Consider the following 25,760-nt stretch of genomic DNA (forward strand, 5'->3'; position numbering starts at 1 on the left):
CAAGGCCGTTGCGCGTTTTGGGCAGGTACCATGGAAAGCTGTAGACAGGTTTTTGTATGTGGAATATAAGTTACAAGAAGCGCCCGCATATTAGTCCAATAGGTCTACCAGGTAGATTGCGCCTGTTCGTGGGGAACACGGGCCTAGCCCTGGTGAAGGTTAAGCTCCAGGCCTACACCGCTCCATGATTGTGGCTCAGAGAAAGAAGCGGATTCACCATCGCAGGGCCGCAGATTATCAGTCTGAGTCCGGGTGAGGCGAGAGTTGCGCATTTCCTGGGTCGGCAGCTGTGCAAGCTGCATACTCACCCAGCCTTTGTTGATGGACACTGTCGTCTTCGACGTATGCTAGGTTCTCCTTACAGACGACGCTTTTGCCGTTTTCTAGTGCAGAGCTGTAGGTGGAACGACATGCAGCAACGCCATGTCTTGAAACAGATACTCAGTAACTCATTCGTGGAGACACTGGTGTGCCGGGTTGGCTTTTCTGAGAGCTTGCCTGCTAGTTGTGCCTGAAACTGGAAGTTAGATGGAGAAACAGCGTTGGAGGTACCTCGGCTTACCATTACCGTAAGTGACCCGCTGCTAGCCTCGAGCTACTGAAGTACCCCAGACAATGCGTATGAAACTGAACAGAACTCTTGCCTTTACCTTTCCGCTCCCCAACGACTCAGTTGACAGGCAGACTACATACAGGAGATGTCAGCCTTACTGCGACCCACCGCGAGACTCATCGCACGCCCAATCCAGCGATGTGCATACTCGAGCGCGCCGTCACCCGTAATCAACGTCTTCAACTACCCTGCGCCGCACTCTGGAAACATACGAATCCTCTCTCTGAACCGTCCCGCCGCTCGCAATGCCATATCGAGACAGTTGCTCGCCGAGCTGACCCAACAGATCACTAGCATACACAATGAGGGCCAAACAGGGCAAACAAGAGCTCTCATTCTCGCTAGTGAGGTCGACACAAGCTTCTGCGCAGGCGCAGATCTGAAGGAAAGAGCTACGTTCACACAAGAAGAGTACGCTCCAGCACTGTATTTGTTTCATGGGAAACCCAGCTGACCTGCTCCAGCACCGCCAACTTCCTCACCTCCCTCCGCTCCACCCTCTCCTCGATCCAAGCCCTCCCGATCCCCACAATCTCCGCCCTTGCCGCGCCCGCATTCGGTGGAGGCCTCGAGCTCGCCCTCACAACTCACATGCGCGTCTTCGGCAGCACTACCACCGTCGCGCTCCCCGAGACACGTCTAGCCATCATCCCGGGCGCAGGCGGTACCTACCGTCTCCCTGCTCTGATCGGACTGGCACGCGCGCGCGACATGATCCTCACAGGCCGCCGCGTGGGCGCGCCAGAAGCCTACTTCCTGGGCCTGTGCGACAGGCTGGTGGAGATTACGCCCGAGGAGCAGAAGGAGGAGGGCGCGGCGAGGAAGAAGGTACTGAACGAGGCTGTGCAGCTGGCTATCACGATTTGCGAGGGTGGACCGATTGCGATTAAGGCTGCGCTCGCTGCGGTAGAGGGGTGCGCGTTGGGCGAGAAGGCAGAGAATGCGGCGTATGAGCTGGTTGTAAGGACAAAGGACAGGGACGAGGCGCTGGCAGCATTTAGAGAGAAGAGGAAGGCTGTCTTCAAGGGCGAGTAACATCACGCTGTGGTAACTAGCATGGTTTTCATGGGTCTGGCAGCAATGCAATGATTCAGGAGCTCATCCGGCTACGTGTTCCGCTCCGACCACGCCGTCTTTAACAGACTCAAGCTTTGGCGAGCGAGGATGTCATTGAACAATTGAGATGCTCCGCACTTCCATTTCATGGGCGGATATTCTTGACAACAGGCTCGAGCTGTGGCTCAATCAACTCCGCACTCAAACCAGCAATCGCCCAGAGCGTCTCCCTTCCATTCCTCCATCGCGCACCTACCCAAGCCGCTCTACATCTTACTCTTGATCTCCTCGAGCAGCTTCTTCAGTTCCGCCGGATCCGCCTTCTGCGTCGGCCACTCAACACCCAGCCCCTCCTGCTTGTTCGGCTTCGGGATCAAGTGGAAGTGCACATGATCGACCTCCTGATGCGCAATGCGCCCGTTATTCTGCAGGATGTTGTAGTCCTCGACGCCCTGCGCGATGGCGATTTTCTTCGTCACGGACAGCACTTCGGACAGCTGGTCGTCGGGGATGTCGTGCAGCTTGGCGCCGTGGTGTTTGGGGATGATCAGCTGGAGAAGCGCTTGTCAGCATACGGTGTAGATGATGTCGGCTTGGAGGATTGTGGGTTTGTGGGCAGCCACGTACGGAGTGCCCTTTGCTTAGCGGCCCGATGTCGAGGAAGGCGAGCGTCTTGTCTGACTCGAAGATCTTCAGGGACGGGATTTCTCCTGTGGCGCGTCAATTGCGTGTTGGGTGTGCTGATTGGTCGGGTGGTACCCTTGATTATCTTGCAGAATATGCAGGCGGCCATTGTGGTGCTCACTGTGGTGCTCGGTGCTGTGGTGGGTGTGACGTGAACGAGAGTCGGTGGGCTGTGGATGGGCACTTGACCCGAGCTTCAAGGCGTGGTGGGGCGAGGCGGGGTAGCTTCCGAGCGATTTGACTTGAATTGGGAATTGTCGATTCATGTTCGATATTTTAGTGTGGATGTCTGAAGATCCTCTGGCTTCTCTCTGAAGTCTTTCAAGTCGGATCGTCGTCCTGTCATGATGATGTTGCCCATTTCCATGCATCGCACTCGAAGTTCGCATACGTCCTGAACTCGTTGCTCAGCCCTTTGGCGTGCTTGATGTCGTAGTCTGTGGTCTTGACGCCAGCTTTGCCGTACAGCTTTCCAGTGATGATGCTCTCCATTCGTTCTCCTGTACAGGCGATAATGCGCACAGTCTCAGATGTCCATCCCTTGGCCAGCCACCGTACTGTCAGAGTAGCTGTACTCGTCAGTGGACCTCTCATGTATTGAGAACGGAGTTTTGCTGACCTTTGGTTTGACAGTCATCACTCAAGAAGGGTGGGTCGACGATGATGCGGTCAAACGAGCCCTTTAGCTCAGGAGGTAATTGCAGAGACTTCTCAAAGTCGTAGTGTACGAATTCTTTGAAAACATTGAACCGCTCGTCGATCTCAAGAAGCTTGATCTGCGGTCTGCACTTGTACTCCCCAGAAGCCTGCACCCGATCAGCCTTAGGACCTAGTCACACGCCAGCTTCACGACTTACCAGCAGATTCTTCAACTGAATAAATGCACTTGGCGCGCTCACAACCGCAATCCTCGTCTCGTCCGTCGCGCCATCAAGCAGCTGTTTCGCCAGCACAGTCGCAGTCCCGTCGCTGTACCAGAACTGGCTCACATTCCAGTCTTCCGTAAACGCATCCATGGACAATTTGCCCTCAAAGTCATCTTCGGCCTGGCTCTTGAGCGCCTCAAACTGCTTGTGCCGCGCATCGCGCTCGCCGTAAAATTCTTTCAGCGCGGAAAGAGCGTCGCCTGAGAGCTGTCTTCGCTGCTTAGCAAATTGTCATGACCAAACAGAGCAAGAACGTACGGCATATCATCGTCGGAATCCATCTTGAATATGCAAGGCGATCTGGGTGCTGCCTCGAAAAGTGTTAGTCTAAACTCCAGGCTTACATTTCGTCATTTTTGGCGGAAGCACGCTACCGGTGCCATGTCCGTGCGCGTGATGCGCATCCCAAGTTCCCAACTACTGTTAGGGAATTCTATGCACTCCTATTAGTTACCCCACTCTGCAATGCCTATAAAGAAAGTCCTTACAGAGCATAACGTAGATTATCACCGAGCCAGCCATATCACTAAACTAGCCACTTTCTCTTAGCACAACCACCTTTTACCCCCCCCCCCCCCCCTTTTTTTACTGTCTTTTAGATTTAGCAGCTGTAATATAAGAGCTACAAGGAAAACTTATATAAGGGAAATAAACGAAATGTAATTCTCGTTAAAACGTGCCCTTATTCGCCTAAATTGGCCTAGTATTAGCTAAGTTAGGGGGGGGGGGGGTACCCAAACAGGACTTTAGAGCATACCCATCCGCCAGCCCAGCAAGAAGGGAGATATCCGGAACAGGTGTGAATCCGCTACGAGACATATGGGAGTGCTGGGATGATAAGAACACCAGGATATATTCTCTACACCTATAGGTCTTGTACGAAAGGATACAGAAAAACTACTCTACTATGCTACAGTTCCTGGCTCCTTATATAGGGAGGTTTGGAGGCAGTTTGGTGCGAACTCATGCCATGCGACAAGGGCCATGGTCATGAGTCACTGGACCGTAAACCTAGTTGTATCAGGTCATTGTTAGCAGCGCGTTGTTACATTATTGCTATTGAACAAGGAGCCTACGTAAGTCGTGCTCGCATCTAATTTAGAAGACGACCTAGCATCTATTTTGCATGTTCTTGCGTTGTGCCTAGTCCTGCCGCAGTTCCCACAGCGCTGTTAAGCTGGTTGGGCTGTTTTGTAATTACTAACTTACCACCACAAGCCTTCTTTGATCGCTGAGCTGCTGTCAGGACCGGGCTCCGCCCACTCGGCCATGCAAGCAACCTTGCAAAAGGCTCGTCAATGCTCATTCAGATAGTGAGCATCTAGGCGGAACAGTACATATCGTCGTTGCATCTCAGGTCAGAGGTGGCCATGTGGCCACATGTCCAAGCATGCCTGACAGCTGCTACAGACGCAGTAGCACCATTTATGGAATAACATAGTTAGTTACAAGGCGTTGCAGGGAGAGATTCGCATCTTGTTTGAGAGCCTTTATTGCAAGCTGTATCCTAGGTTCTTTGAAAGGCCTTTTGAGAGGTTGTTCTTGAGGCATCGCGTAGGGAGAGGGAGGTTTGGTGTGGTCTTGGCAGAGTGTCTCGCTCACCCGTGTGGCTCGCTCACCCGTGAGGTATGTTATACATTATAGTGTCAGGCATGCTCGGGCATGTGGCCTGACCAAAGGCCAACTCTGACTTGAGTCGACGATATGTACTGTTCCGCGCAGGTGCTTACTATCAGAGTGAGCATTGAACACCTTTTGCTGCTTGCATGGCCGAGTGGGCGGAGCCCGGTCCTGGCATATAGATTGTAAAGAGAAAAAATTCCTGCTGAAGTAGATAATGAAACAATCCCGCGATGTACTACTGTCTTCTCTAAGGGCTATCTGTCAGCCGTGTACCCCGCCAGCATGGCCGGGTAGGCCTGACACGAACATGTGCATCACGCGCACAGATACGGTAAGATACCTAGGTACAGTAACCACGTGCCGAGGCAGCGATTATGAGAAGCCGGCACAACCTTAGGTGAACATGTCCCCGCGCATCCTTTGTACCGTGAGATTCACGAACCGGAGACTGTATTTCAAGATGTCCGAGCCCTTTGCAGCGCTCCCCGCGGTCGAGAAGCTCAGCGACCGGGTGATACGGGTCTTGGGCGGGAATCCATCGAAGGTAACGTTACGCAGCACCAGGACCGAGAGGTTGCAGGTCTAACAGCACAGTTCACGCTGCAAGGCACAAACACATACATAGTTGGCACAGGCTCCAGGCGCTTATTGATCGACACCGGCGAGGGCAGGGAAGCATGGATCGCCTCTCTCACGTCCACGCTCGCGCAGCACAACATCACAATCGACAAAGCGCTGCTCTCGCACTGGCATCCAGACCACATCCGGGGCGTCCCGGATCTGCTGTCCCACAGCCCAGAAACACAGGTGTTCAAGAACCACTCCGACGGCAATGAGGACTGGCGTGATATATCCGATGGCCAGGTATTCTCCATCGAGGGCGCGACACTACGAGCCTTCCACTGTCCGGGGCACACTACTGATCATATCGCCTTTGTACTGGAGGAAGAAGACGCCATGTTCACTGCCGACAATGTTTTGGGCCATGGCACGGCTGTCTACGAGGATCTCGCAACGTACTTGAGGAGCCTGGAAGGAATGCGCAAGCAGTTCTCCGGCCGTGCGTATCCGGGCCACGGACCTGTTATCGAGGACGGGCCGGCGAAGATTAGTGAGTATATCAAGCATCGGAGACAGCGAGAGCAGCAGGTTCTGGATGTCCTTGGCAAGGAGGCGGCAGACGGGTGGACGAGTATGGAGATTGTGAAGGTTATCTACAAAGATTATCCGCAGAATCTCTGGGAGCCGGCGGAAAGAGGCGTCGTCCAGATTCTGGAGAAGTTGAAGGGTGAAGGCAAAGTTGTGGAGAGTGAAGAGGGGAGATGGTCACTCAGCGGGAAGGCGAGTTTGTAAGCTCTTAAATCTGGGGCTGTGAGAACTTTGACATGCAGATTCTCGAGGGCTTGATGGTATGTTGAAAGTGGCTGGAGTGGAATAAAGGGAGATGCTCGTCGAGCTGCAAAGCGAGTCTTGCCGCGGCCAATGAAAGCTGACGGCTCGTAGCGCCATTGAAACGTCAATGAGCTGCCCCACGTCTATTTTTGAATCTCAAAGGGGCGTTTCACTGACATCCCCATTCGGACCACAGCTTTGGAGGTCAGCAATTTGGGACATATTTTATTCAACTCGTTAGAACTTTTATCGATGTTGGTCGCAGTGCCAGAGTGGTTAATGGGTTAGACTTGAACTTCCATATTCATGTCATCTAATGGCTTCGGCCTCGCAGGTTCGAATCCTGTCTGCGACGCATACGTGCGTTGATGTAACCGATTCTTTTTGTTCGCGTGGTGATCGGATGCGTGGCCATGAAGTTATAAATAAGCTCGGCCATATACTTTCCAGCCACTCAAAGCAGCCACACAGTATAGAGTCGTGATTTTCTTAACAACGATTATATCTGCCACTGTGTATACATAGAATTGAGAGTACGAGCTAATGCAGCAGCTGCAGCCTTTTCTGCTTCTTTTTCTGCTGAAGTGCTTGCCTGTTGAACCTGTAGAGCTGCTGCTCGGTCGATAGCAGCCTGTATACTCTCAACGTTGCTGAATCGCTCATTTGGATTAACTTGAACTCGCTTTCTCGTACAAGTAATTTTACAGTGATCTAGTTGATATTTGAGTTGTTGATTCTCAGCCTTGAGCTGGGCGGCTCTGGTATTTGCCTCTGTAATAGCCTCGCCTGCCTTGCCAAGCACTATCCGGGTGCTTCGCGAGAGAGATTCTGACAACAGCAGCTGCTGCTGGGCCTTGTTTAGAGCTTGTGAGCTCTGAGGGGTGTTGAAGACTTGCTCTGATGTAGTCAAGGCCTGACTAGCTGCTAGTGGAGTAACTGGCCGGCCAGTTACTTGGGATGAGAGCAGTACTAGATTTGGGTTGAATGAGCAAAGGCCAGCAGCGCGCCAGCCTGCTCTTATAAGTCGCTCTGATAGAGCTTCTTCTCTTGCCTTGTTATATGATACAACAAAGCGCTCCTTCCTGATAGGTGCTGCGTCATCAAGGACAGAGAGAGCTCGGATCTCATTGCGATAGCGTGTTTTAAGAACAGAGAAAGGAGCAAGATCATGTGGCCGGAAATATATGGCCGAGCTTAGTGGCATGAAGGGTTGGAAACCTTTTGTTCAGAGAACACGAAAACCAAGAGATGTTGAAGACAAACTGGCCTTTGGCTTATCACAACCACTTATTCGTTTGCTTCGTCCTTGTTCTTTAGTGTGATAGTGTTGGCCACCTCATCTCGCTGCTGACACACGGTTTCGGTAAGTAGCAGATGCCCGCTTGGCGACTCATACGGCTCCCTATTCCTAAAGCTTTTCTGGGTCGCGCTACGCATGCGTCACACGATTTGGGTTCGTGTCATGGAAACACGCAGCAGCGGTCCACACTGCCCTGAGCGATGGCATGAGGCCCATGCCTATGGCATGTCCAGCTGTCGATGCAACAAAAGTGCTCAAATGAGTGGTAATGCGCAGAAGTCGGCATTCCAAATAGATAAAGTCTCACAACGCGCTAAGTGAGCGTATAGGTATGGGCAAGCCTTCATCCAGTTGGGCCAAGATTCGCCGGCATTGTGACTGAAGACATTTTACATTGCTGAGTGGGGTATCATATTGTAGCGGCATGTCGCTGTTGCTTTTACGCGATCCTGTGTTTCGCTTCCTCATTTGCCAAGCGCTCGAGATACGCTCTGAGAAGCGCTTGTGTGCTCTCTGGGTCATCTCTTTCTTTCCTCTCATCGTAGTGTCTCCAAAACTCCAACACTACTTCCACAGCAATGAGCGCAATGATAGCCCATTCAAGTCTGAGCCCGTGCTTCTCGCTCAGCTGCTCGCGCAACACGCTGGCAATCTCTTGCGCGAACCCGATCTTCTCGTTCAGCACCTTAATCCTGACACCGACATCTAGGGCGCGCCCAACGTCATCGTAGTAGCCGCCCAAGCCTAGCTCGTGTCGTGAGTCCCAAAAAAGATCTGGCATACTGTCTGTGAGCTCAGAGTAGAGATTGAGCTGAGCACGAATCGAGAGCAGCTCGCCGGTTTTGCGCAGAATGAACGAGCGTGTGAACGGCGAGCGATTGTGCTTTGCAGCTAGCATGTTGGGAATTTCGCGAGTCGAGTGTTGATAATTGGAGAGAAGAGTCTCGAGTACGGCGAGCTTTGTAGAGCGTGCCAGGCCAGACGAGAAAGCGATCTTGGCGAGGACAGTGTCAACTTCTGAAGACGTTGGGCCAGTCTCTGACTGAAAAGAAGGTGACTCTGACGCCTGTTCAGGCTTTGTACCTAGCACGATGGTGTCTCCAACAACCTCGCTGCTCTCACGTGAGCCATCTTCGAGGTATTCAAGGTCCTCTGTCTCGAGCAACTCCAGATGTGAGCCTTCAGCTGCTGCAGGTAGCACCTGTTGAACGAGCTTCAGGGCTTCGCGCTCACGAACATTCCATGTTACGACTGTACCTGAGGGAAAGATGAAGATGTCACCCTGCTGGAAGTCTTTGACTTCCGACGGCCGGTCACTGGTCTGTATGTGGATGACTTGTGGGTAGAGGCCTGTCTGGAAGGGATCGAGTTCGTAGCCCTGTGCCTTGATGAGGCGTGCGGCAACTGTGATATCGTACATCTCGGCGGCGCAGTAGGCGGTGACGGTCTTAGTTTCAGCGTCTGGGTCGATAAAGCGCGTTCGGCCACGCGACTTGACGAATGTTCGTGATCGTTGTGCTTCAACAGCAACACTGCGCAAAGACGACGTCTTCCCCGCAGTCTTCCGAGACGCTTGTTTTAGCTGCTCAGATTTGCCGTTCGTCTCCTCTAGCTTTTTCTGTAATCTTGCGCCTGCAGTGAACGCTCGTGCTGGGGCTTGTGATGATGGTGAGGTATTATGTAGTGTTCGAGGTATTCGCTGTGTGCACCTGGCAGCGCACCCGATTAAGGCGGAAGGCGCACTCGATGCGAAGGAAGCCATCGCCGGCGGTGTAATAACGTGTCTGAGTGGTCGAAGGGCATCGTGGATGGATGAAGGTCAGTGCATGCGGCGTCAAAAGAGTTTCGGTGGAGCTTGTGTGGAGATCCCTGCACAATTCGGAGGGTCCAGGTCATTGGCCCACTCACGTCACGTCGAGCTACACCTCGCAGCCCAAGCTTCGAGCTTCACAGCACTCCCGCACGCCCACCGCAGCCTATGTCCATGTCGCCAGCATGGCTGCGGATCCGACCGACGACGAACAGCAGCCGGTGACAACGGGAGACGCTGGCAACGGCAGAGATACCGCCCAGCACGTCGACGACCACGACGCCGGCGACGATGACGACGAGGAAGAGGACGACGCGGACGAAGAGCCCAAGCTCAAGTACAGCCGTCTGACGAGCAGCCTGGGGCCTGTGTATCGCAATGGCGACGCGACCAGCTCCTTCCTGGTCGCAGGTGACAAGATGGTATGATTGTTGGTCAAGCTCCACGAGAGCTGCCGCATGTCGCGCATCGTGTACTAAGCTTTACGCAGATTGTTGGCACGCACAACGGCAACATAGTAAGTTTAATCATTCCATGTTGGCCATCGAAAACAGCTGACATCACTAGCACACTCTATCCATCCCATCTTTCCAGATACTGCGCACGTACAACGCCCATCCGTCTGCCTCAGTCACCGCTCTTTCCGTTTCGCCCCTCCCGCGCACGCAGTCTTTCGTCAATCAAGTTGGCTCGCCGACCCGAGCGCCAGATGATGCAACCGCGAGAAAGCCTACGCCGCATGCCAGCCGTGACCCTCGCAGACCACAGCAGAATCCCGTGCCAAACACTTCCTCGAACCAGATCTACATTGGCTCTGCGTCCATCGACGGCCATGTTTGTGTATCCTCGTTGATCGATCCCAAGGATGTCACTCTGCGCAACTTTGCGCGCCCCGTACAAGCTGTGGCACTTTCACCAGACTACAAGAATGATCGATCATATCTGTCAGGTGGTCTGGCTGGCGAGCTCATTCTGACTAGTGGTGGACCAATAGGCATTCGCGCGACTGCGAACACGAGCTCAGCATCTCAGGCGGCCCATGGCTGGCTTGGAGCTATAGGACTTGGTGGAAGCAGCGGCCGAGATACGATTTTACACTCTGGAGAAGGATCAATCAGCACCATCAAATGGTCACTATCCGGGCGATACGTTGTGTGGGTCAATGAGGAGGGCATTCGATTTATGCGCACCAACCTGTTCCTGGACAGCGCAGACTCGCAACTGGCGTGGAAGAGGATAGGATTCGTTGGGAAACCCAATCGTCGCGTCTGGCAAGACATGGCTGCGCTATGGAAAGCCAGAATCGAGTGGGTTGACGATCAGTCGCTAGAGTCCGATGACGATGCCATTATGAGCATGAACGACCATGGACGACACAACAAGGCCGAGTCGACTTTGCCTCACCACCGCAGACACAAGTCAGGAAAGGGGATCAAGCAAGAAAAGGTCGAGAAGCTGGTTGTAGGCTGGGGAGACTCAGCCTGGATCATTCACGTCATTCCTGGAGAAGTCTTTGGCAATGGCAGAACTGGCGAACGGTCTCCCGGCAGCATCGAAGTTCCTCATCAGTACGTTTTTTATCTTCATTGCTCACAACAATTCTCAAGCTAACATCTTATTAGTCTCAAGTTCGACGATTGTATTGTTTCTGGCATCTCGCTTTATACCCCTTCCCTACTTCTCGTGCTTGCGTATCGAACCCACGACGATGACGACAATCCAGTTGAGACGACTCCTCGAAGAGGTATGCATCGGCGTGCAAACGGCTTATCTCCTGAGCTCAAGCTCATCGATGCGGTTAGCCAGGAAGAAGTTGAGGTCGACTCTTTAACAGTCAGCAGATACGAAACTCTCTCGGCGGCCGACTACCATCTAGGAACACTATACATTCCCCATCCAAAGGCTATGACACCTGCACAGAAAAGCGCACTTGAGGCCATTGGAGGAGGGATATGGGACGCTGGTGTCAGCGCGACCAGGATCTTCAGTTCTGGTGCCAGCGTTCTCAACCTTCCAATAGGCGGCCCAGAGTCCAAGCCAGGATCGTTGTCATCTACGAATGGCACGATACCGTCGACGGCGGCTCGTGGAAGACAAACACCAGTATTCCCTAATGCTGCGACAGCTGGCCTCAAGGTCTTTATGCATAGTCCGTATGACTGCGTGCTAGCTATAAAGCGAGACCTTGCAGACCACTTTACCTGGGAGCTGGAGCATGAAAACTACAAAGATGCTTGGGAGGTCTTGGAAGATCACCCCGAAGTCATCAACTCCGCCAGTCAGTCGGTGGCCGAAACTTCACCAGCCAGCACGCCGATTCAGAAGCAAGGAAGCCTGCAGGACTTCTTTGCTGATGAGAGTGCATCTCAGGATACCGTATCTGCCGCAAGAGCAAACCAGAACATCGCTGTGGAGAAAGAAAAACGCCGAGTTGGCGATCTCTGGGTACAACAGCTAGTGAACGCAGGTGACTGGAAAGAAGCGGGAAAAGTCGCTGGTCGAGTCCTGGGCACATCGTCCCGGTGGGAGCACTGGGTCTGGAAGTTCGCACAAACGAATCACTTCAACGAAATCTCTCCCTATATACCCACCAAGCAGATGCAGCCGCCGCTGCCATCGATGGTATACGAAGTCATACTTGGTCACTACATCATAAACGACCGGATCAGATTCAAGCATCTGCTCGAGGCATGGGACCCCGATCTCTTCGACATCAACAGTGTAATTGAGGCTATCAAATCCAAGCTAAACGCTGGCGACGTCAGCGAGGACTCAATAGAGGGTAACGAACAAGGCCGAGACTGGCGAATACTGCAAGATGGTCTTGCTAAGCTGTACCTTGCAAGCGGTCGCCAAAGAGAAGCATTGCGCTGCTATATACGTCTGCAGAACGCTGATGCTGCTATGAGCATTATCCGGGACTTGCATCTTGTGGAGGCTGTCAGAGACGATATACCGGGCTTCATCCTATTGCGTGTGTCGAGGGAACAGATGGCATCTGCACCCTTACAAGAGCTGGAGGAAGCATCATCGGAGACTATTGAAGTGCTTGTTGAGGAGGGCTGTCGCAGGACAATCCCTGCTGACGATGTTGTCACACAACTCCAAACGAGCAAGAAGAGAGACTCCTTCCAGCCTTTCCTGTTCTTCTACCTTCGACGACTGTGGAAGCCAGAGCTGCACGAACGTAAGGCCAGAACGGCGAAGGAAAGAGTTGCAGAAGACCGCCTTGCCGCAGATGGCAAGATTGTGGCAGAAGGTTTCTCCGACCTTATGGTTGAGCTGTTCGCGGAGTATGATCGCCCATTGTTGATGGAGTTCCTTCGCAAGTCACAAAGCTTCGACCTGAGCAAGGCAACGGCTGTCTGCGAGGGCAGAGAGTACATTCCAGAGCTCGTGTAGGCACCAACTCTTGTCATATCGTACTCATTGACTAACGTTTGCAGACACATCCTCTCGAAGACCGGCCAGACTAAGCGTGCCCTATACCTCATTATTGAGAAGCTTTCAGATGTTAGCTTCGCAATTTCTTTTGCCAAGGAACAAGACGATCCTGACCTTTGGAACGATCTGCTTGACTACTCCATGGACAAACCGCAATTTATCCGAGGGCTGCTAGCAGAGGTCGGCACAGCCATCGATCCTATCCAACTTGTTCGTCGTATTCCCGAAGGTCTCGAGATCGAAGGGCTCAGAGACGGCATTGGCCGTATGGTCCGCGAATATGAGATACAACACTCGATATCAGAAGGCGTAGCCAAGGTACTGCGCGGTGAAGTTGCAACTGGCATGGACACACTTCGCGCAGGCCAGAAGCGGGGTGTCAAGTTCGAAGTCATACCCTGCGATGACGAATCAAACGAGAAGTTGTCTGGTGCACAGAACGGACTTCCAAAAGGCAAAGAGCTTGATATACGGCCCAAGGGAGTGGATCCTAAGACCGCAGCGAAAGTCCTCAGTAGCGGCAATACCACGGCAGCCATGTCCACGAATGCTGCGCCAGTCGCTGATCCAGCACCAGCAGAGGATCCTAAAGCAGAAGCACCACCTGGACATTGTACAGGCTGCCACGAACCTTTCACATTACCCACCGCTGAAGAGGAAGAAGTCATGGACATGCCTCTCCCCAAGTCTCGCGATACGCTCGTGGGTTTTGCATGCGGTCACGTCTTTCACCTTAGCTGCCTATTGCCAAAGACGAGCGCCAGCGCTAGTGTTGCGGCGACGCTACAACAGCAGCTTGCGAATGATGCGCTTGAAAGCGGAGGAAGATGGAGCAGGAGTGTCGGTGCGAAGGTTGCGCATGCGCATGTCATTAAGAGCGCGATTGGACGTGGATGTGTCGTATGCAGAGAAAGGGACGGTATGGTGGGCGACGACTAGCAAGGCGAGCTGTGCACACAGAAGATATCAAACTTCTTGGATATGAAGCAGGCTTGGGGACGTTCAGCGCTGTGTTAGTAAGAAACAATTCAAGAGAAGTGGCAATCAATTGCACGTGAGATTATACTAGAACTGAAAGTAAATGCCTGTGTCTGCAGTTGAGGAAAGTTCCCTGGCGCCTAATACCGCTCCTTCCTCCATCCAATGCTTTATTCAGCCCCATAGGATTGGCCACCACTTGAACATAAATCTCGCTCTGGATCACAATCGCTACGATATCGCACTACTTCTCCTTAATCACGATGTCGACCCCGGAGCTACATCCCAATGAATTTGGTGATTGAATGCAACAGATTTGACCTCATGAAGCTACTGCTTGAGTACGCGGCCAATACCAACGCTCGCGATTATGGTGGAACTGGTATCACGGCACTTGATCACGCAGTCAATCGATCTAATGATTTTCTCGCGAGCGTACAGTTTCTCATCGAGCATAGCACTAAACTTCTCGGAACTTGCACCCATATGGTTCCGAGAACCTGGAAAAGGCTAGGGAGTACTATCATAATCGCACAGGTGAGACTCACCGGAGATGATTGGCGATCATTCTGGCAGACTGAACGGGACGGCCTATTGAAGAACTCATGACTTATGTACGAACACATCATCATGAGGACTCTCAATAACACTCCGCATAAACGAGAGAGTACAACAAACCCAGACGCGGCAGAGGAATCTTGGGCTGAGTCTTGAGACAGCCTTATCTGAATTGACGCTGAAGACGTCAGCCGAGTCTTCCACAGTGTTCGAAACACTGTTCCACTCCGAGATGTCTCGGGCGCATAAGAAGATACTCGCTCATTATGTTCCAACCAGTGCTTTTCGAACCATATACAGATACACTCTTGTCGATCAACAATCAACTGTCAATCCTATCAATCGCGGACTATCAACGCAACCCACTCAACAACATGGCTTCACCATGCCCCTCGGTACAAATCAAGAAATCGACATCAGAACTCATAATCGAGATCAACAATGCAAAATTCATGATCTGCAAAAAGCTTGCGCCCAAAGGTTCTATTATCGACACCGCTCTGACATTTGTTGCTTCGTCGTTTATGAACAACCCTCTGCGATATGTCTTACGTATACCGTAGGTTCCAGAAATGCATCACCGGAGGCCGCTATTAAAGGGGCCGCATATCCGACAGTGCACTCTCTCGATTACGATTCAACTTTCATCACCATCATTGAAAGTTTGACTCCAACATGACCGCGATGACTTATGGGCAAAAATTATGGGATTAATCATGCAGAAATGAACTGATATCTCGAGTGCCTCGGAGCACGCCTCAGCGGCTCAAAACGACACAACTGACCTGTCTACCACAATTAGCTCCGCTCCAAATGACTTGAATCTTGTTTCCAACCCATAGGTCATTTCTCTAGAAGTACTTATGTCGCGGCAGACGCAGCCACTGTATGTATCGATGGAAAACTGCGCTGAGTTGCTTGCTAGCTAGGAGGCGACCATATATATATGTCCTGACACGTGCTAGTCCAAGATAGTCAACAGAGGTGATGATCAAGGCTTATAGGACCGACTTACACCGCAACAACTTAGCGCGGAGTTACTCGTCGTTTATTTTGGCTGGTTGAGCACGGGCAAGTTGACACTACCAGTCGCAAACGATGACGGATGGCTGCTCAACATCTTGCATCTCCTCCTGCTAAGTCGCAAGAACCGAGAGCGTGCGTTTGAGGAGGTGTTGTGGCTCGAGCTCCCCATAGCCGCCCGGTGTCGTGGTCGAGTACTACTAAACGGGCTCCGAGAGATAGAGAGGGAGAGTGTGGAGGACGAATGGCTGGAAGCCATGAGTGCGGTCATACTATACAAGAATGTGCGGTCGGGCAGGGCGAAGAAGATTGGTTCATAGATACAGTGCCTGAGATATTCCGGATCTGTTTGAAATGCTCTAGTGAGTACTTCATGGAAACAGTATTAGTGATCACTCAATTACCGTTCTATCTTCGTCCCACGAGATATACAGCTACCTGCCCGCTCGCCTGGTGCGCATCTTTGAAGACATGATCCCCTCTTCCACTCTGTATGGCAAGCACACACTCAAAAAGGGTTCCGCACGCACGCTCAACTACGCAACATCTTTGTCAGAGGGATAATGAAGCAAGCATACCAAAGAAGTCACAGCGCATAATCCTAGCCCCGAGTTTGGTCGTGTCGTGTGTCTACTATCTAGTTCAAAGGGAAAGCGAATATGTGAATGGAAAATCGAGATTGATATCATACGTGAACACCAAAAGACAGCCTCCAGCAAACCATCTGTACAAGCAGCCGAAGCCCAAACTCCAAATGTCGGCAGGTGAACATATAATCTAGAAGCCAAAGGGCATACCTCCACCCTGGAATTTGAAGCTGCCGCCACCACCGGGGAAGCCGCCACCCTGCTTGAACATGAACTGCTGTCCTCCGAACGGAGAGCCGTGGAAGGGATTACCGCCCTGCTGCTGCTCAGGGTTGTTCGGGTCGTCGCCGCGGTCGAATCGTTCCTTGAGTTCGGGATCAGAGAGGACTTCGTATGCTTCGTTGACGGCGGCCATCTTCTTCTGCGCCTCGTCGGGCGTCATGTCCTGCGCGCCAGCCTTATCGGGGTGGTACATCTTCGTCGCCTTGCGCCAAGCCTTTTTTATCTCGCGCTCGTCAGCGTCGCGCGTCAGGCCGAGGACCTTGTAGTAGTCCTTTGTCTTTGAGCGCTTGAGCAGGGTTTGTGCTTTTTGGAGGAGTTCTTGGATGCGCTGATGCTGGTGGTGTTCCTTTGCATGTTCGAGTGTGCGCACTGCCTCTTCGAATTGATCCTTCGCGAGTTCGAGCTGGGCGCGATTGAGAAGGCCGTGAAGCGAGTCTGGGTTGAGGGTCAGGGCTTCGGTGCAGTAGGGTGTGCCTTTCTTGAGGTTGTTCATCTCGTTGTAGGCTTCGCAGGTCATTTCGAGAAGCTGCTTGAAGAGCCCTGACGGTGAGTTCTTGTAGATGTAGCCCGCTTCGATGTAATCTTGGAAGTCTTGCTTGACCTCCTTCAATAGGCCGGGTTCGTCCTCCCCACGGTCGATCAGGAGCTTCGATGCGGTTGCGAACTGCCGCCTCTCGAAGTTGTTCTTGAGTTTCTTGATGTCCTTCTCCAGGTTCTTCTCTCGTCTCCTGAGCTTCATGCATGCCTTGGAGTCTGGATCAGACTGCAGACATTGCGCAATGTGCTTGAGACCCTTATCTGTCTCGCCAAGGGAGTAGAAGGCCATGGCTGAGCTCTGGAGATGGGGCTCGACTACGCCCTTGTTGATCTGCAGAAGGTGCTGCAGGTCTGCAATTCCCTCGACAACCTCGCCCTTCTCAAATCGACATCTGGCCCTGGTCTTGCGGATGTCGTAGGCTCCACCAGCTACCACAATGGCCGTGCCTGCCTGCTGGATGCAAGCATCCCATTCGCCCTTCTCAGCCGCCTCTTGTGCAATGACAGCGGCGCCCTGTGCCTCGTCGAGCTGTGCGATCTCATCTGACTTGTTTGCTGCCTCGTAGTCCTTGCGCGCAGCCACCCAATCGGCCTTCCTGGCCTTTATCTTGGCCCTCTGTAACAGCGCCCCCTCGAATCCAGGCTTCAGGTCGAGCACTTTGTTGAAGTCATGCTCAGCCTGCTGTGTCCTGCCGAGGGACAGGTATGCGGCGCCGCGCCTGAAGAAGGTGAGGTAGTTCTTGGGGTCTCGCTGGATGGCAACGTCGAAATAGGTGAGCGCATCTTGGGTGTTTCCGGTAGCAAGCTTGACGCCGGCGTCCTTGATCAGCTGCGACACAGGGATGTCGGCGGGAATGTCAGCGGGAGACAGTGCGCTTGCGAGAGGGAGCAGGCCCAGGGCTAGAGAGGATAGTGATAGTCGGATGATCATTGTGGCGAGTCGTGGAAGTGTAATGAGTAAAGGCGGAAGTGGACGTTGGAAGATAAGAAAGTGGGGAAACACAATGGTGCGAGCATACTAGGGCATGAGCGGCGGGTTTGGTGTCTTATATGAGGGCTCGTTGATTATTGCGACAGGTGAAAGTTGTCCTCTCACTGAGAATATGCAGGGATATCCCTGTCAAGCGCGCCGTGCGATGACGCCTCATAGACACCGCAGCACCAAGACCTGCTAGACATTGAAGACTGCCGCATAGCCTGTTCAAATCGTCCTCTTCACTCGTACCGTCTCTGTTTTTGTTTTGATACTCCCACATAGCCATGTCGCAAATGAGACTGCGCGTCGACGGGCGGACGTTCCGCGATCCCCAGAATCGTGAGGTCACACTCCACGGCATCAATTGCGCCGCGGACGCGAAGCTCCCCGCAACCCCAGATTTGCCGTCGCACATTTCTGAGAAGTTCTTTGACGGCGATAACGTATCGTTCGTCAACCGACCATTCTCTCTGGAAGACGCTGGCACGCACTTTTCACGGCTAAGGAGCTGGGGCTACAATACTCTCCGGTACATCTTCACCTGGGAGGCAATAGAGCATGTGGGGCCGGGGAGGTACGACGAGGAGTGGATAGACCACACAATATCGGTCTTAAGGAAAGCGAAGGAGTATGGATTCTACATCTTCATGGACCCGCACCAGGATGTGGTGAGTACTTTGTCCCGCGGTCTGAGCCTTTCCCTAACAGGTCACAGTGGTCAAGATTCTCCGGAGGTTCTGGGGCGCCCATGTGGACACTCTATGCGTGTGGTCTCAATCCGCAACATTTCGCCATCACCGAGGCGTCGCTCGTTCAGAACACCTACCCAGAGCCGGACAAGTTCCCTAAGATGATTTGGGCGACCAACTATACACGACTTGCGTGTCAGGTTCTCTTCACATTGTTCTTTGGTGGACGGGACTTTGCGCCAAAAGCTATCATCGACGGCAAGAACATCCAAGACTACCTCACAGATCATTACATCGGTGCAATCGAACACCTCGCCAAGCGCATTCACGAGGCAGGCGACCTCGAGTACGACCCCATTGTCGGTTGGGAAAGCCTGAACGAACCAAACAAGGGCTTGATTAGCTACGAGGACATTACTGTCGTCCCCAAGGAGCAGCAGCTCAAGAAGGGCACGACACCTACAGCGTGGCAAGCCATACTAACCGGATCTGGTCGGGCTTGCGAGGTTGAGACTTGGGACTTCGGTGGCATGGGACCCTACAAGTCAGGGACAGCGTTGATCGACCCTGAGGGTAAGACAGCATGGCTATCGAAAGACTACGAGGAAAGCCATTACGGATGGAAACGAGACCCTGGTTGGAAGCTTGGCGAATGCATCTGGGCGCAGCATGGTGTCTGGGACCCGACCACTGACACCGTTCTCAAGAAGGATCATTTCGGAATAGACCCCAAAAACGGTGCTAAGATTGACACCGAGTACTTCACGAATCACTACTGGATGGCGCACTACCGCGCGTACAGCAAGATGATCAAGTCAGTCTTCCCTGACTCGCTTATGTTCTTCCAGCCTCCGGTCCTCGAGATACCACCCAGGATCAAGGGCACTCCAGACGATGATCCAAACCTCGTCTTCTCGCCACATTTCTACGATGGCATCACACTGCTGACCAAAAAGTGGAACAGAGTGTGGAACATTGACGTCTTTGGTGTACTGCGAGGGAAGTACCTGACACCTGCGTTTGCTATCAAGATTGGAGAGAATGCTATCAGGAACTGCTTCGCCCACCAGCTGACAGCCATCCGCGAAGAAGGAGCAGAGTACACGGGTGTACATCCTTGCATCTTTACTGAGATCGGCATCCCTTATGACATGGATGAAAAGTATGCGTACAAGACTGGCAACTACAGCAGTCAAATTGCTGCGCTCGATGCCAACCACTTCGCGCTTGAGGAAAGTCACGCAAATGGGTTCGCCCTCTGGACCTATGTCGCAACTGTAAGCCATTCATTCTCCGTGCACGTCTGTGGGCTAACGATCTTTAGAATAACCACTACTGGGGCGACCAGTGGAACGGCGAAGACCTTTCAATTTTCTCACAGAACGACAAAGCTGTACCTGCCGGTGCCTTCTCCCAATCGGACTCCCGTGCGTCACTCGACCCGGACTCTCCTTCCTTTTCAAGAGCTCAAGCATCATCAGATAATCTCAGCGTGACGCCGAGCACGCTCAAGAAGACCATCACGGAAGAGCGCATGAGCTCGAGCAAGAGAGAGGGCGATGTGGCAGGCCTGCGCGCAGCTGAAGCATTCATTCGTCCTACACCGGTCGCAGTACATGGAGACGTTTCATCGTACGGCTTCGACTTGAAGTCATGTACTTTCAAGCTTGCGCTGCACGCACCAAGCTCAACGCCAGAGGATGCACCTACAGTCATCTACCTACCAGAGTTCCATTTCCCCACATCAACGGTTGAAGTTTCGGGTGGAACCTGGGAGATCAGCTCAGACGACAAAGACGGCGTCCAGAAGCAAACTCTGCGATGGCGGCACGCCGAAGGTGATCAGACGATCAGTGTGAAGGGCGTGGTGAGGAAGCAGGGCGGTGCGCTAGGTACAGAAGAGGACGAGGGGTATCTGCAGCAGTGTCAGAAGCAGAACTGCGCAGTTATGTAGGTGCCAAGCATTCACAATGATCATCAGGAGATGGTTACACGAGTTTCCCCGCGAAAGAAGTCCCCGTCATGTGCAGATACAGATACTTGGGTCGACGGCCGGCTATCGATGGTGTGCATGTCTTTGTTGAGGTCTGGCCAATGGCCGCCCGCTCTGATGTAATGGTCGTTCCACCCTCAGGTCACGCTGGTCAGCTCTTTTGCACGCAAATTGCTCGGACGTATTGTCGCACCCAATACTCACCGTACTCATCAAGCCGTGGCGTAGTCAGTCGACGGCGGAATGTATATAGAACCTGGTGTTGCGCGGTGGACCTGGAAACGAGTCGTCATCAAATCTGCGTGCTAGGCAGCTGACACCGCGCCCATTCGACGCGTACCTACCTGCTCGACGCGTCTGTGAGACGGCGACGTGAAACATGAGTCTTGTCTTCTCACCGCACATTGCACACGGCAGCGCGCCATGTTTGTGGAAGCTTTAACCGTGTGCTAACGCGCTGCACCGACCGACTTTTGGGTTGAGCGGTGACGGCGTGCTGCGCCAAAGCTTCGAAAGGTCTTCCACCAAAGTTGTGCCTGCATTCTTTCTCGCAGTTAGTTTGCCCGAACGCACCCCGCGCCGCAGCCTTCAGAGCTCCCGCAGCCTGCATCACCACGATCTGCATCCGTCATCGTATTAATCAAGGCACAGGACGTCTTTCAAGGGCTCGGCCTAGCCCCGCGCAAGCTGCACACCTCGGCAGCCGCCTGCATGATGAACGCTGCGGTCGACGGACCGCCAGTCCTCCAAAACGGCGGCGGCGCTGCACCGCAGAGCAACGGCCATGCCTCCGACTTCTCACAGGTGCTTGAGGCCATACAGGCCGTGTATGCACCTACCAGCAGCAACGAGACCCGCCGTCAAGCCACCGAATACCTCGAGCAGGCTAGGCGGGACCCCCATGCACCCTCACATGGCTACACACTGGCCACTGACCAGTCGCTGCTGGTGCACGTCCGATACTACGGCCTCGGTCTGCTGGAGTATTCCATCAAGTACAGCTGGGACGATTTCACCGTCGACCAGGGCACCGTGCTGAAGGACTACGTGCTGAAACTTGCGAGGAATGTCACTGAGAACGACCAGGTGTACTTCAGGAACAAAGTCGCGCAGCTATGGACCGAAGTCGCCAAACGAAACTGGGGTGCTGAGTGGCTGAACATGGACGAGCAGCTGGTCTCTCTCTGGACGACCTCCCTCCACCACCAAGCCATCGTTCTCTACGTCCTCGAAACGCTGTCCGAGGAGGTCTTCAACCGTGAAGATGCCACTGCGGGCCTGCGAGGCAGTGATCTGGGTCGTGCGTGCGTTGAGATCTTCACACCGCTGCAAGTGCTGCAGGAGCAGCTGCCTACACGAGACAAGAGTCTGGACGTACGGTTCGGCGACGAAGGGTGGCTGCAGAGGCTATGCGATAACTTGGGCTGGTGTTTGGGACAAGACTACCAGAACCAGGAGGCAATTCGGACGTCTGGCGTCAAGACGATGAATGCGCTGCGAGCTGCCATGCCCTGGATCATCCCAAAGGCGATAGCTGCGACGGGCGTCATTGAGGCAGTCTGCAAGGCGCTCTCGGTACCTGTGGTAGAGCTGCAGCTGGTACGGAACACTTCGAAACAGAGCACAGTACATACTAACACATCTAGGCCGCCGTCGAAGTCCTGCAAGCCATCTACAGCCGAAGCCACCTCAACGATGACGAGTTTCAGGAGCTTGTGTGCCCAATGTTCACACCTGGCAGCATCTCGTTACTGCGCGAGGTGTACAACTGGGCGATATCTGACATGAACATCGATGACCTAGACGACCAGAAATACACGCTGTGCAAGAAGCTGTCAGAGGTATCCTTCCGCTGCCAAGTCTCCATTACCCCTGAGATCTTACTAATACTGCTCTAGCTGGCGAATAGTCTCGGTCTGTTCATCGAACAGAAGCCCCAAAGCATTCCTGACAGCAGTGATCTGTCCGGCATCTTCGGCTTCCTCTACGACATCCTACGAAATCCCAGCCTCGTCATCTCGATACCTGTCCTTCATTGTTGGACCAAGCTTCTGCGGTCACGCATGGTCCGAGATTCCGATGTCGTCAACTCGATGGTTGGCGGCCTGCTGGAGACATGCTGTGCACGTCTGATCCGCTACGAATCGTTGCCTGAAGACACTGAAGACGTGACCCTGCAATTCTTGAATGAAGACATCGACACAGTCCCAGAGCGGCATGCCTTCCTGGGCAACTACCGCAGGTTTTGTGCCGATGTTGTCGAGGTACTCGTCCGGAGAACACCAGTCGATGCCATGCAACACATCCTTGCTCAAGCCGCAAGCATGCTCTCAAACTTGTACAGCGACAAGCCCGCTTTCCAGCAACAGACATTCTCCAAGAACTCTGCTGCGGTCTTGCAAGTTGATGCTCAGGTCACAGTCATCGAAGCGGCGATCAAGGGCTACCTAAAGTGGCTCAACACACAAGGTGAAGACATGCAAGCAGATGAGCGGAAGCGCGCGACTTTGGAGAACTCGTTCGAGGACTGGGGACGGCAAATACTCCAAGCACGGTTTGAGGATCCTGAAATCGCAAAGAAGATCATCTCGCTCATGTCTACATTCTCCACAAAAGCATTACCAGACCGCTCTGCCTTTGCACTGAGTTTCCTTGAGTACATGCTCACGATTCGACTTGCCGACAATCCCAACTTTGCCCAGTACTCTGATGCAGTCAAGGATCTTGAGCGCATTTGCAGTCTGGAGATGCAAAAGCTGGCGATGAAGTTCGCCGATGACTTTATGAACGTATACGACCAACTAGAGAACAAGGTCAACGAGATGATCGCTGATCCCACGACCGACGAACGTCAGCGGATGGCATACTCCGCTTTCCTTTTCATTATCATTCATAGATGTACGACATTAGACAAGTCGACGCAAGAGCAGCGCATGAGGCAGATGTTGAACCAAGTCAAGGACGCGTGGGCCAACGATAGTTTCTCCAAGTCCATTTCAGAGTTCCAGTCTTTCTGCGGTATTCTCGGCATGGGTCAGCTGCCCGAGTTCCTTGCCGCCAACAATTTCCGTGGTGTGCAAGACTGGTCGAGTCAGCCGCTTGGAAGCGATGGTCAGGCTCTCCAGGCTGCGGTCCTGGAGCGGTCGCAACAGCTGCCGTTGCGATTAACCAAGACCATGCTCGCAGCTTCGACTGAGAAACTGCGAGACGGCTCCCCGGCGTATGAAACTGCCGCTGCACTCTGGGCAGAGGCGATCCCAACACTCCTTCCAAATCTTCTACAGCTTATCAGCCACGCCCAAGCATTCAACGACATCGACAGCAACTGGTCACACCTACCACCTGAGCTTCAACAGGTCATTCGTAGGGTGTTGACAGACCGCTTCTGGCAGGCAGGTATCTCGACAGAGAGCAGGGATGACTTCTTCGCAAGAGTTAGTGGCTCCAAGTCCACCTACGAAGGCTTTGCATCGACTATTAGGGGCACGGTGCGACAGATCAGGGAGAGCTCATACTACATCTTGTACTCTCTGACAAAGTTTCGAGACCATTTCTATGGTATCTCAGAGCTTCCTGGGCCGCTCAGTCAAGCACTCTTTGGGCACGCTCACGCTCTGACAGCACATCATTTGTCCGTTCTGCTCACAGTCTCGACACATCTGATCGAGGGTTGTCCAGCACATCTTCGATCACACTTCTTGCCACCCATGGTTCAAGGCCTGTTCAGGGAGCTGGATAGGAAGATCTGTACTGAGTGGGACGAGGTCGCTCGTCAGGTGGCGGAGTCGGGGGAGAACGACAACTTGACTGATGAGATGAAGACGGAGAGCATTCTTCGCCAACTTACGTACTCATCCGTCTCGCTGGTCGCCGTCCTCCTTGATTCGAGACAAGGTACGTCAGAGACTCAAGAATCCACTCCCGTTTTGCGGATTCATTGCAGGTGATAGATGAAACTAACAAACCACAGAATTCGGGCGCTCAGAAGACACCCCACGCGACCCTAGCGGTCCCCCAATGTGCGACTTCCTCCTCTTGACCCCCTCCGTCCTCGAACCTATCCTCATGTTCTGCAACTCCACGATCCGTGTCCGCGACACCCGCTCTGTGGTAGTTATCGTCCGCGTCCTGCGCAACCTCCTTCCACGCTTCAAAGAGAAGTCTCCCATCCGCGACTACTTCTGTAACGACATCCTCAAGTCCGCCATAACGTCCCTCCACGAACCCTACTTTGTCGACTGTCAAAAAGAACTCGCCAGCCTCATAGCAGGTATAATCCATATCGACGACGAGATCCCCAGATCTATCATCTTGAGTTTGCCTGGAATGGGCGACTACAGTCGCGTCGACCGCCGTCTCGCGAAGCTGCGCAGCGCAAACCGCAGCGACGAGCGTATGCAACGCTCCATCGTGCTCGATCTGCTGAGCTCTATCAAGGGCGTGAGTATCCATGAGCAGGGCAAGATCCAGCGCAGCGCGCCCAAGAAGCGGTCCGCAGCCATGGAGCAGTACATGGCTGTCGATCAAGCGCCTAGTATCGTTCGCGGCACGAGTCCGGGTTTGGCGGGCGTCGCGGATATGTTCGACGAGTCCTAGGAGGACGCGAGGATCGACACGGGGATCCCCACCAAGAGCGATTGGAAACCGGGACTCTGGAGGGCGTGCACGCACCAGCCGGGCGAGGAGAGCTGCTCGCATAGAGGGGAACGTGCCTATGGGAAGTGTTTGGTCGAGCGCGAGTCTCCCACGTCGTCCGAGTTGGAGGCTCCGAGTTCGTCGGAGATGGAGGGGTGACTTGCATAGCGGGGCCTTCTTTGGGTGTTTGTAGGTCGTTTGGTATTGGCAACGGAAGCATGGTAGAGTGTAGATCTCATTTGGTGCATTAGATCACAAGCTTAGAGGTTGTCATTAATATCTACATTCATGCATGGTTCTCTTGCTGGCATCAAAGACACCCCACCGCTAGCCCTCAGGTTACTTTGCTATCGTACGAATTACCCAGGAGATACTCCTTCGCCTATCCATCGCGCTTCCGAGCCCGAGTTGGCCTTGCGTTGCCTACTTCCGAGCTTCCTCCACAAGCTGCATCGGGGTACAGGCTGCATCTATCTCCGCATCGCCATCCCACGCTCCACCACCCATCGAGCCTGCCCTATCATCGTTATGGCTGCGGTATATCTGATGCGTAGCCGGGTTAAAGAAGCCGCAGAGGGAACACTTCCAGGTCCCTTCGTTGGCGAGGGGGCCGGGGTCGCTGTAGTCCCATTTTTGTCTGCTTCTTTGAGGCAG

The 25,760-nt window shown here is 53.3% G+C and overlaps 10 protein-coding genes and 1 non-coding gene across 11 annotated transcripts; 6 read left to right on the forward strand and 5 right to left on the reverse strand.

Annotated features, from left to right (window-relative positions):
* The first annotated feature begins 545 nt into the window (after positions 1–545).
* M421DRAFT_146051 (ClpP/crotonase) lies at positions 546–1,853 on the forward strand. The gene is made up of 2 exons (XM_033587533.1): positions 546–1,024; positions 1,078–1,853. The coding sequence occupies exons 1-2, from the start codon at positions 699–701 to the stop codon at positions 1,646–1,648; spliced, it is 897 nt and encodes a 298-aa protein (XP_033449333.1). The 5' UTR covers positions 546–698; the 3' UTR covers positions 1,649–1,853.
* An 82-nt stretch (positions 1,854–1,935) lies between these two features.
* M421DRAFT_62112 (HIT-like protein) lies at positions 1,936–2,462 on the reverse strand (the record flags this gene model as incomplete). The annotated part of the gene is made up of 3 exons (XM_033595941.1): positions 1,936–2,220; positions 2,297–2,379; positions 2,429–2,462. 3 exons carry the CDS (start codon positions 2,460–2,462, stop codon positions 1,936–1,938), a joined length of 402 nt encoding a protein of 133 aa, XP_033449334.1.
* Positions 2,463–2,695: 233 nt separating this feature from the next.
* On the reverse strand, positions 2,696–3,560 carry M421DRAFT_100781 (uncharacterized protein; the record flags this gene model as incomplete). Its single annotated transcript, XM_033586564.1, has 4 exons — positions 2,696–2,922; positions 2,973–3,159; positions 3,211–3,490; positions 3,538–3,560. 4 exons carry the CDS (start codon positions 3,558–3,560, stop codon positions 2,696–2,698), a joined length of 717 nt encoding a protein of 238 aa, XP_033449335.1.
* A 1,671-nt stretch (positions 3,561–5,231) lies between these two features.
* M421DRAFT_420313 (Metallo-hydrolase/oxidoreductase) lies at positions 5,232–6,512 on the forward strand. Its single transcript, XM_033592435.1, has 2 exons — positions 5,232–5,446; positions 5,497–6,512. Exons 1-2 carry the CDS (start codon positions 5,363–5,365, stop codon positions 6,253–6,255), a joined length of 843 nt encoding a protein of 280 aa, XP_033449336.1. The 5' UTR covers positions 5,232–5,362; the 3' UTR covers positions 6,256–6,512.
* A 40-nt stretch (positions 6,513–6,552) lies between these two features.
* On the forward strand, positions 6,553–6,649 carry M421DRAFT_t63. Its single transcript has one exon. It is a non-coding gene; the product is annotated as a tRNA-Ser (tRNA).
* Positions 6,650–6,793: 144 nt separating this feature from the next.
* Positions 6,794–7,501, reverse strand: M421DRAFT_62067 (uncharacterized protein; the record flags this gene model as incomplete). Its single annotated transcript, XM_033595937.1, has 1 exon — positions 6,794–7,501. A coding segment is annotated over one exon (708 nt), but the record flags the coding sequence as incomplete, so codon positions are not given.
* Positions 7,502–8,033: 532 nt separating this feature from the next.
* Positions 8,034–9,356, reverse strand: M421DRAFT_61893 (DUF155-domain-containing protein; the record flags this gene model as incomplete). Its single annotated transcript, XM_033595920.1, has 1 exon — positions 8,034–9,356. One exon carries the CDS (start codon positions 9,354–9,356, stop codon positions 8,034–8,036), a length of 1,323 nt encoding a protein of 440 aa, XP_033449338.1.
* Positions 9,357–9,535: 179 nt separating this feature from the next.
* On the forward strand, positions 9,536–13,910 carry M421DRAFT_420316 (uncharacterized protein). Its single transcript, XM_033592436.1, has 5 exons — positions 9,536–9,826; positions 9,895–9,921; positions 9,972–10,972; positions 11,027–12,802; positions 12,851–13,910. Exons 1-5 carry the CDS (start codon positions 9,590–9,592, stop codon positions 13,785–13,787), a joined length of 3,978 nt encoding a protein of 1,325 aa, XP_033449339.1. The 5' UTR covers positions 9,536–9,589; the 3' UTR covers positions 13,788–13,910.
* A 1,875-nt stretch (positions 13,911–15,785) lies between these two features.
* M421DRAFT_420317 (DNAJ domain-containing protein) lies at positions 15,786–17,870 on the reverse strand. The gene has a single exon (XM_033592437.1). The coding sequence runs from the start codon at positions 17,742–17,744 to the stop codon at positions 16,185–16,187; it is 1,560 nt and encodes a 519-aa protein (XP_033449340.1). The 5' UTR covers positions 17,745–17,870; the 3' UTR covers positions 15,786–16,184.
* A 203-nt stretch (positions 17,871–18,073) lies between these two features.
* M421DRAFT_62073 (glycoside hydrolase family 5 protein) lies at positions 18,074–20,432 on the forward strand (the record flags this gene model as incomplete). Its single annotated transcript, XM_033595938.1, has 3 exons — positions 18,074–18,457; positions 18,505–19,755; positions 19,803–20,432. 3 exons carry the CDS (start codon positions 18,074–18,076, stop codon positions 20,430–20,432), a joined length of 2,265 nt encoding a protein of 754 aa, XP_033449341.1.
* A 753-nt stretch (positions 20,433–21,185) lies between these two features.
* On the forward strand, positions 21,186–25,067 carry M421DRAFT_61687 (ARM repeat-containing protein; the record flags this gene model as incomplete). Its single annotated transcript, XM_033595905.1, has 4 exons — positions 21,186–22,070; positions 22,118–22,312; positions 22,370–24,365; positions 24,442–25,067. 4 exons carry the CDS (start codon positions 21,186–21,188, stop codon positions 25,065–25,067), a joined length of 3,702 nt encoding a protein of 1,233 aa, XP_033449342.1.
* Positions 25,068–25,760: the final 693 nt, after the last annotated feature.

Source organism: Didymella exigua (genome assembly GCF_010094145.1).
Source record: "Didymella exigua CBS 183.55 unplaced genomic scaffold M421scaffold_12, whole genome shotgun sequence".
Classification (NCBI taxonomy): Eukaryota; Fungi; Ascomycota; class Dothideomycetes; order Pleosporales; family Didymellaceae; genus Didymella; species Didymella exigua.